Genomic DNA, 10055 nt, shown 5'->3' with positions numbered 1-10055 from the left:
CTTTTGTAAAAATAAGTTAGAAATAAATTAAATAAAACTTTCAACTGATAAAAAAATTAGTGGTTAGTTGATATAAAAGTGCTGGGTAGAAAAAAAAAAATTCGATAAGAAATGCAAAAATCTCAAAAAACCAACAATATTTTCCACGGTCTATCACTGTAACTTATTTTTATAATTTCATATAAAACGGAAAGCAATAATCTTTAAAAGTTTAGTTCTTCGCAAAAAGGCTCAGAGTGTGTTTTATTTTCAAGACGTGGTGAAATTCAAGTGAAAATATTTTTTTTTTTTTTTTTCAAAATGGGTTTTCGAATAATACATCTTCTTATATTTTGTATGTATTTTATACATATTAATGGAAGATATTACGAAGAAAATGAAGAAGGCTTCAATAGGTGAGCTTTTGTTTAATTTAGTCTTTAATTTTTTATTAATTATTTATTTTATTTTTAGTTTTTATTAACTATTATTTATTTTATTAAAAATTCTTTTTTTAGCATTTCCAATGAAGATACTACCGTCAAACCTGTTTGTTATCCATCTTGTGAAAATAATGGAATTTGTGTTGAAGATAGTATTTGCAAATGTCCTGAAAATTTCTTAGGACTATTTTGTGAATTACAAAAGACACGGGAGTGTTTTTCATTCGAAAAGGAAAATGAATTTTGTAGTAGTGCCGAACAGTAAGCTTCACAAAGTTTAAGAAAAAGCTTAGCTATATTACAGGAAGTAATGTTTTTTTTTTTGTTTCTATTTTAAGTGATGATATGACACAGTGTGACATGTATTGTTTTTATTCGTCAGCAAACGAGAAACAAAGTAAGTAGCTAATTTAAATACAAAAAAATAAAACATTTTCAGCTTAATGGAAATTAAAGTTTACCTATATCGGTTTACCTAAAGTTCGTCTATCGAACAATTATAATTTTATTGTTTTCTTCAAAATGGCCATCTTCGAAAATTGAAAAAAAAAAATATTTTTGGCAAGCAAAAAAAAATTTTTTTTTAAACTTTCATTAAAAAATTTAAAAAATAAATAAAATTAAGCCATATTCTTCTTTGAAAATATTTTTTTTTTGCAATTATTTTAAGAAAATATCAAATGCACCTAGGTACCAACTCATAATATTTTATTTGAATCGACTAAATGCTTTACTAGAAAATTGAAAACAAAAAAAAAAAAACCTTTCTACCAGCTAGTATTTTCTTAAGAAAGTTATTTCTTTTTTGAATATTTGCTAATCAAAATCATTTTTTCCAAAATTAATATGTATTATGGTAAATACGGTTTGTTTTTTGGTCCACAACACTGATAACAAAATTCCACTTAAATTTTTTTATTTCAACTTTTTATCTCAATTTTTTTTTTATGAATTCACAACTTGATAAACATGGTGATTTGCATAAAAATATCGTTTAAAAATGTTTTGACTTCCAAACGAAATATTACATTTGATAAAAAAAAAAAAATTTAAAATCGTTTGATCCTGTTTTAACAAATATTTTATTACTTGCTCAATAGGGCAAGTATTGGTTTCGTGTAAAAAAAAAAATTCGAGGTTTTAATCAAAACTAACATTACGATGATGGAGAAGTCCGAAAAAGTGGTTTTCGTCATGACGTCCGTCGGTCTGTGCGTCGGTGCGTCGGTGCGTCGGTGCGTCGTCACAAAAAGCTGTACATGAAGCTGCAGCCTAAACGGGTTGAGGGATTTTCTTGAAATTTGGTACAGATGATTTTTTTGTAATTTCCAAGGTTGGTTTTTTTTTGTTTTTTAATATCTCGCTTTAAACGTATACCTCCCATACAAAGTTTTGGAGTTATTGCAACTTTCTCGAAAACGGCTCTAACGATTTTGATTAAATTTAACATACGTAATGCTGTTTGGAGTTCTAACATATCTGCGTTTTTAGTTTTTCTCAAAAAATGCGGATAGTGAAAATATGACATTAACTCTTTTTTAAATCGCGGATGTCGGCTCTTCCCGTACATCTTAATGGAGTTATTGCAATTTTCTCGTAAATGACTCTAACGATTTCGATTAAATTTTACACAAGTAATGTTATACGTAAATCTAACGTAACTGCATTTTTAGTTTTTCTCAAAAAATACGGATAATGGAAATATGAATTTACATTTTTTGTAATCTTTGATGTCGGATCTTCCCGTACACCGTTAATGAGTTATTACAATTTTCTATACTAAATTTGACATACATAATGCTTTAAGTGATTTTAATATATGTAGCTAATTGCGTTTTTTGTTTTTGTCAAAAAAACACGAGTAACAAAAATATGGCGTAAGAAAAACTAAAAAAAAATAATTTCGTATTTTTGCATTTCTTATGAAATTCCTGAAAAAAATCAAATTTTAACTAATTCAAAATATTTTTTTTTTAAATCTTTGACATAAAAGCTACTTTTATCATAAGAGCAAGTACGTGCGGCCCCAGTCGTGCATTTTATTTTTTTATATACATAAATGTACATACAATCTATAAAAAATTTTAAACATTCTTAAACAAATTGGTATTCCAATCACAAGAATTAATTAATAGACAAAAAAACAAGCAAAGTTTATAAAAATTTCATTAACCCGTACCTATCCCAAAAATTAATTTGCAAAAAAAAATTTTTTTTTTATTTCAAACGTGTTTTTTTTATTATTTTTAATTTAACGATTTTATAAACACTATTTTTAAGGATTTTCGTTAAAATATGCAAGTAAGGTAACGAGTAACTTAGCTATGTTACCTTTGGTTAAAAAAATATTCCTTTTGTTTAAAAGAACACTCTTATTTTCGAAAGTTTACAAACAAAATCAAAATCATTATTTCTGGTTTAAAAAAAAATAAAAATATTTCTAATAAATACTACTTTTTAAATTGAAAAATAGAAAAAAAACAAAGTTTCAAAAAATTTCATAATCCAGTTTTGAAAAAATTGATTTTTCAAACAAAAAAACTAAACTTTTTTAAAAATTTTACTTATCTTAAATTTTACGGTGACTTAAAAGTTTCGTTAAAATTGGTTGAATCTTTAACTAGTAAAGTCAGTCATGAAAAAAACGGTTCCGTAAAAGGTGCCGATAAAAACGGTTAAAAAAATATATTTTTGTTGTTTTAAGGGTATACCTGCGACCCAAAAAGCGACAGCATCATACCTGTTTTTTATTTGTTTGATAAGACTAAATTTTTACACTTCAGCCATTAATTGTGATTCTAAAAATAAAATAACGATTTCCCCTCTAGAAACTAGCTATCTAAGAACTACTGTTGAGACTGTATCTTAAGATAGATACAGACATAGCCAAACGGAATTGAAATTCTAATATTTTTTGTTTGCATAATTTCCTCATTTAAGGTGTTCACTTTAATTTCAAGTAATTTTGAAAACCTTTATTTCAGAGTTGTCTACTACTACGCCACGGAAGGAAATAACATCCACTACAACAGGTATTATTGGTTTAATTTCAAAAAATACAAAACAGCAACATTTTGCTTATTTGTCTATACAATATTTTTCTTTGAAGAGTCCCATACAAGACAATATCCAAAACACACTTCAACAAATAATGATATTTCAGTATCAGAAATTGCTGAAACCGACTCAGAAGAATCAACAACGAGATCTAACGAATGCTCATTTGAGCCCCCTTTATCCAAAAATGCTCAACACATTCTAATGCATTCCAGCTAGTAAGTAAAAAAAAAAAAAAAAAAAAAAAACAACCATAGTATAATTTCTAAACTTATTATTTCATTGTGTCATATAGCCAAAAGGTATACAAAATCAAATGCTTCTCGGGTTATTCATTTCCCGATGGTTCTAAGGTAGAAAAAGTCTATTGCTTAGATGGTAGATGGTACAATAGTAAAAATGAATACTATATACCTCAAGATTGTCAAGGTAAGGTATACCTTCCAATTTTTATCAGAAATTATTTTACTAGAACAAGTTTTATTGATATTTTTAGAAAACTCATCAAATGAAATCAATTTCCACAATGAATATCCTACAACAAATAATTATGAAAGAAATGATGAAACTACAGCTAAACTTATTGAATCTAATGACGAAGAAGTTGTTCTAGAACCTTTTGGGTGTACATTTGAACCTCCATTGTCTAAAAATGCAAAACACAATCTTTTTACCTCCGGCGAGTATGTTAATAGTTTATTATTTCAAAAGTTTTCTTATCATCAAATCATCAAATGTAAACAAAAATTTAAAAAAAATTTCTGAGTAATACCCTTAATGTTCTATAGAAGGCACTATATTTAATTTAATGTATTTTAAATAGTCCTATAATATGGAAACAATCAAAAGCCTTAAAAAAAATATCTCATTTGTTAGGTTATGATAAATAGTTAAGAAGTTATAAGGGAACATATGAACAAACATACAGAAAAATTTAAATATTTATTTTTAATTTTGCCTACATTTTTATAGAAAGTCCGAACAGATGAAGTTTTTTAAGATTGATTCTCTTTGGGATTTTGTGGATTCCTCGTAAGAAGCATTATCCCTTCAATTTTTCTAGAAAGGTTATCAATTTGTTGCTGGGTTGTAAAAATATCAAATTAAAAAAAAAAAAAAAATTTATTGCACATAAAAAAAATTTCTATGAACAAAAAATAATTATTGCAATTGAAAAATAAAAAAAATATTTATTGCAACTTAAGATATTTCGCATTAAAAAAAATGTTATTGCTAATGAAAAAAATTTGCATTATAAAATTTTTTTTTTTTTTCAAATAAAAAATTTTCTGCATTGAAAACAAAATTCAATGCAAAATGTTGAAAAGTTTTTGTATGGTCAAAAAGCAAAAATTGTAAGAAGTTAATGTACACATTTTGCATTGATTTTTTTTTTCAATGGAGAAAAATTTTTAATTTTTAATAAATTTTTTTTTTCAATGCAAAATATTTTTCGCTGCAATGAAAGTTTTTCAATGCAATTTGTTTTTCATTAGCAATAACTTTTTTTTAATGCAAACATTTTTTTTTTCAATGCAATCTTTTGTATTTGCAAATGCATTAAAAATAAAATGATTTTTTACAACCCTGGTTTGTTGGGAAAGTGTGTTTGTTCATCTGTTCCATCGTAACTTCTAAACTACTAATCATATTTTGACGAATGATGTATCGTTGAAATTGTGTAGCTTGCTTTGTGATTATAAACAATCTTTGTTACATAAAATTCAAAAATAGCGCCCTCTAAAGGCAAAAGTCTGTAACTATTTTTGTTTTTTATTTGCAAGAAATTTATCACTTTTGAAATATTTAAATTTTTTTTTTTCTTTTACATTTTACGTAGTGAGTGGACTTTACAGAAAATATTCATATTCAAAAATTAGCATAAGGTTTTTTTAGAACTATTTTCTTTTTAAAGGCCTTATAAAACCCTCAGTTTCAACAACACAATTTATATATTTTTTTTTTTTTTTTCAGCACAAAAAAATCCAAAGTTCAATGTCTTCCGGGCTTCTCTTTCACCGATGGATCTAAAGTCCATTATCTCGAGTGTAAAGATGGTAAATGGCAACACATTTCAAGTGGAGACCTTAAAGCTCCAGATTGCGAAGGTATAAGTTTACTGTTTTGACCAAAAAATAGAGAAGATCAGTATTTTTAAAGGTTCTGATTACATTTTTTTTAGAAATTTCTAACAAAGTCTACAATCACGATGAAACTACAACAGAAGTTCTGGAACCAAATGGCTGCAGACTTGAACCTCCATTGTCGAAAAATGCCAAACATATTCGAGTTGGGTAAGCATGAAATTTTTTTTTTGACAATAGCACAGAATTACTCAAAGGTCTTCAGAGTTCTAAAGGGCATTCTGACACTCTTTTTTTTAGAAGGATTAAGGTTCATATTAAGGACATTAAAGACGTCTGTTAGAAGGATTTAAAAATTAATACCTATTAAAGAAGAATTAATGACTAAATAAAGAATAAATAAGGAACAAATTAATTTAAAAAAAAATTAAAATTAAATAAAAAAAAAATTATAATATTTTATGCTACTTGTTTAGTTATATGTTATAGCCTTTTAAACGAACTTGTTAGCGGCTTTTTGGAAATGGAAAATATTTTATTTCAAGGATAGATTTTCTATGAATACCTTTATTTTAATGTAAAAACAAACCGTTCTTTTTTTTTTTGTAGGTCAAACAAATATAAAGTTCAATGTTTCTCGGGCTTTAAATTCTCCGATGGATCCAAAGTACAATATCTCGAGTGTGACAATGGTAATTGGAGAAATAAGGTAGGCGGTGGATATTATGCCCCTGATTGTGATGGTTAGTGTTTATAAGGATACAAAATAAAACTGGAATACAATTTGAATTTTTTATTTATATTTTTAGAAGACTACGTCAGTCAAGCTTTCAGAATACCTCATTATCGACCTACGAATTTGCAAACTACAACAGATAATAGTAATAAAGTTGAACTTAATTCATGCCCATTCCAGCCTCCAATTTCTGAAAATGCCAAACACATTCGATTAGGATCTGGCGGGTATGTATACTAATTTAGAAACTGTTAGCGGAGTATAAGGTTTAGATTATAATTTTGACAAAATTTTACTTTAAAAATATTTTTGGTACACAGAGAAAAAATAACGCATGGATAACTTTCCTTCTGATATATTTAACCTTATTTCTGGTATATTTAACTTTTTTTTCTTGTATTTTTAACTATATGCATGGTTAAATATACCAGATGTTATTGCCACTGGCGTTATTTTTTTCTATGTTTAGTTAACTTATGTGTTTCATCAAAAACTTTATTTACAGATCAACTAAATACAAAATAAAATGTTTTACTGGCTATTCCTTCCCTGATGGTACGAAAGTGCAACATATGGAGTGTAAAAACGGCAAATGGTATCATCAAGAAACTGAAGATTTTGAAGTTCCGCATTGTCAAGGTTGGTTTCATTTTTAACAAAAGGGATTTTTTTTTTTTTTTTCATTTTAATTTTTTTTAGAAACCCAATGTGAATATGAGGGTTTCAAACATAAGTCTAACTACAAGGAAGTTCGTCCTGGAAATGAGTTTTTGGAACTTTGGTAAGAAAGTTTTTGAATATACAAAATTCTTTCAAAATCATTTTAAAATGTCATATTTTTAGCACCTGTCAAAAAGGAATTTGGAATTGTACCAAAGCATCAGAAGAAGATAAGGAAAAATATCCATCTTCATCTGATTTTGAAGCTAAATGTGAAGAAAATCCTATTCTTTGTGAAGTTGAAAGTTCAAATGTTGTTGTGGAAAAATGTGAAAAATCAAAGAATACTGAAATGAATAACTCAAATAGTATTTTGGAGTTATTGAAATATGCTTTGGGATTAAGCTCTGAGCGTGAATTCAAACAAAATTCAAAAGATAGCGTATGTTAACTTTTATACACGATTTTTTTTTTTATTTTCTTAATTTAACAACATTAAAAAAATTTTTTTTCAGAAATTAATGTCTGTTCTAAAGGAAAATAAGGAAATACCTGGAATTAAAGTTGTCTCACTTAATTTCCAATCGGTTGAAATTTTGGGAAATTCTGAAAAGAATAAGGAGAAAGACATAAAGTGATTTATGATAACACATTTCTTTTATTTTCTTAATTTCTTGAATAATATAATATAAATAAATAATATAAACAAGAAATATGTAAAAATATATGCATCTTAAATGTTATATTGCTTAAATAAATATTTGTATAGTTAAAAAAAATGAATGGCGATTTTAAATTTTTGAAAATTTGAGATCAGATATGGTTTAAAGAAAAAGCAAAATTCTACTCAATTTAAATTAAAGTAGACAGACGCATATCAGTAGTCAGTGGCGTATCTAGAAAAAAATTTGGAGGGGGCTGGAAAATTTTTCTAAAATTTTTTAGATGGTAAATGTGCGAAAAAATTTTCATTTCTTTTTATTAATCTTTGATCGAGAGTTTAACGCTGTGCTGCGGTACTGAAAGTGGTATAGTAGAATTATACTGCTCTCGACAGATTCGTACTACTGTCTCCTCCTTTCACATTCAGAGTACCTAGTGTATTTTCAAAGTTCTTGTGTCCCAAATATTTTACACAAACAGCAAGGAGTTGAGTCATCCTTAAAAAAAAAAAACACTTTATTTCGTTCGAACTTTGTCATGTGCAGAATCCAAAACTGTTTACACTGAGAAAAAAAGTGCGCTTTAAATTCAAAAGTGCGAGCTTTTAAATTAAAAGTTTGAAAATTAAAAGTGTTTACTGGCGAAAAAAAAAAAAAATACGGGAATTAAAAGCAAAAATCGGCATTTTTATTGTTTTCAATTTAAAATTAAAAGGAAATGCTTTTAATTTTTTTTTTAACATAAAAGTTTTGAATTATAAAACGTTCATATTAAAAGTTAAAGTGAAATTATTTAAATAAAACTTTCAATTTGAAAGTGTTTATTCATAAATTCGAATTTAAAATTTAAAATGTAAATTTAAAATTGTTTACTCTTAAATTAAAAATGTTTGCGCTCATTTCAAATTGTCAAATTGAAAATAATAAATTTAAAAGTGTTTGCTTTAAATTTGTAATGTGTTCAACATAAAAACATCAAAATGTTTTTAATGCTTTCAATTTAAAATTAAAATGAAATGCTTTCAATTTTTTTTCAAACATGAACATACTGAATTGTAAAACGTTCATATTAAAATTTAAAAAAAAATCATTTTAATAAAACTTTTAATTTAAAAATGTTTATTCACAATTATGAATTAAACATAAACATTTTAAATTGAAAATTGTCAACTTTTAAATTCGAAGTGTTTGCACATATTTTAAATTGTCAAATTGAAAATAATAAATTTTAAAGTGTTTCTTTTAAATTTCTAATGTGTTCAACATAAAAACATCAAAATGTTTTTAATGCTTTCAATTTAAAATTAAAACGAAATGCTTTTAATTTTTTTTCAAACATGAACATACTGAATTGTAAAACGTTCATATTAAAATTTAAAAAAAAATCATTTTAATAAAACTTTTAATTTAAAAATGTTTATTCACAATTATGAATTAAACATAAACATTTTAAATTGAAAATTGTCAACTTTTAAATTCGAAGTGTTTGCACATATTTTAAATTGTCAAATTGAAAATAATAAATTTTAAAGTGTTTCTTTTAAATTTCTAATGTGTTCAACATAAAAACATCAAAATGTTTTTAATGCTTTCAATTTAAAATTAAAACGAAATGCTTTTAATTTTTTTTCAAACATGAACATACTGAATTGTAAAACGTTCATATTAAAATTTAAAAAAAAATCATTTTAATAAAACTTTTAATTTAAAAATGTTTATTCACAATTATGAATTAAACATAAACATTTTAAATTGAAAATTGTCAACTTTTAAATTCGAAGTGTTTGCACATATTTTAAATTGTCAAATTGAAAATAATAAATTTTAAAGTGTTTCTTTTAAATTTCTAATGTGTTCAACATAAAAACATCAAAATGTTTTTAATGCTTTCAATTTAAAATTAAAACGAAATGCTTTTAATTTTTTTTCAAACATGAACATTAGGGTGGGTCAAAAAAATCGAAATTTTTTTTTTTGATTTGGTACTCCGAAAAATCGATTGCTAGACCCCTCTAGAATATACACACCAAATATGAGCTCTTTATATTAATGGGAAGGTCCTCCGCTTTGCAATTTTCCATTTTTACATCAAGCTTCTACTAAAAAAAAATATTTTTTTTATTAATTGACTTTTTAGCAAATTTCTTTTCAGATTCTTGTAGGAAATTGAACGCTCTACAAAAAAGGCCTTATGCACTTTTTTCGTTTATCTAACAGTTGAATAGATATTTGAGGTCCAAAAATCAAAAAAATCTTTAAAAATTCGTTTTTTGTTCTTAATTTTGTAACAAATTGAAAAATTATAAAAATCAAACGCGCAAGACATATTCTTGTTGGAAATTGATTGCTCCACAAAAAAGGTCTTATTAACTTTTTTCATTAATCTAACCATTCTAAAGATATTCGAGGTCAAAGTTAAAAAAAAATATAAAAA

General features: G+C 25.5%; 1 protein-coding gene across 1 annotated transcript; it reads left to right on the top strand.

The window, feature by feature from the left end:
* The first annotated feature begins 234 nt into the window (after positions 1–234).
* LOC129919703 (uncharacterized) lies at positions 235–7742 on the top strand. Its single transcript, XM_056000675.1, has 15 exons — positions 235–395; positions 498–683; positions 761–819; positions 3407–3454; positions 3532–3697; positions 3775–3908; positions 3976–4162; positions 5454–5587; positions 5662–5773; positions 6173–6306; positions 6373–6526; positions 6805–6938; positions 6999–7080; positions 7143–7401; positions 7475–7742. The coding sequence occupies exons 1-15, from the start codon at positions 301–303 to the stop codon at positions 7595–7597; spliced, it is 2007 nt and encodes a 668-aa protein (XP_055856650.1). The 5' UTR covers positions 235–300; the 3' UTR covers positions 7598–7742.
* The last annotated feature ends 2313 nt before the right edge of the window (positions 7743–10055 follow it).

The sequence above is a fragment of the Episyrphus balteatus genome, chromosome 4 (genome assembly GCF_945859705.1).
Source record: "Episyrphus balteatus chromosome 4, idEpiBalt1.1, whole genome shotgun sequence".
Taxonomy (NCBI): domain Eukaryota; kingdom Metazoa; phylum Arthropoda; class Insecta; order Diptera; family Syrphidae; genus Episyrphus; species Episyrphus balteatus.
Note: the sequence above shows the minus strand (reverse complement) of the source record. Positions and strands in the feature narration are given on the sequence as shown.

Excerpts from the sequence above, each read along its gene's own strand:
- LOC129919703 (XM_056000675.1), top strand. The coding sequence starts at position 301 with ATGGGTTTTCGAATAATACATCTTCTTATATTTTGTATGTATTTTATA. Across the intron at positions 5,588-5,661 it reads TAAAGCTCCAGATTGCGAAG|AAATTTCTAACAAAGTCTAC; the intron begins GTATAAGTTTAC and ends CATTTTTTTTAG. Across the intron at positions 7,402-7,474 it reads AACAAAATTCAAAAGATAGC|AAATTAATGTCTGTTCTAAA; the intron begins GTATGTTAACTT and ends ATTTTTTTTCAG.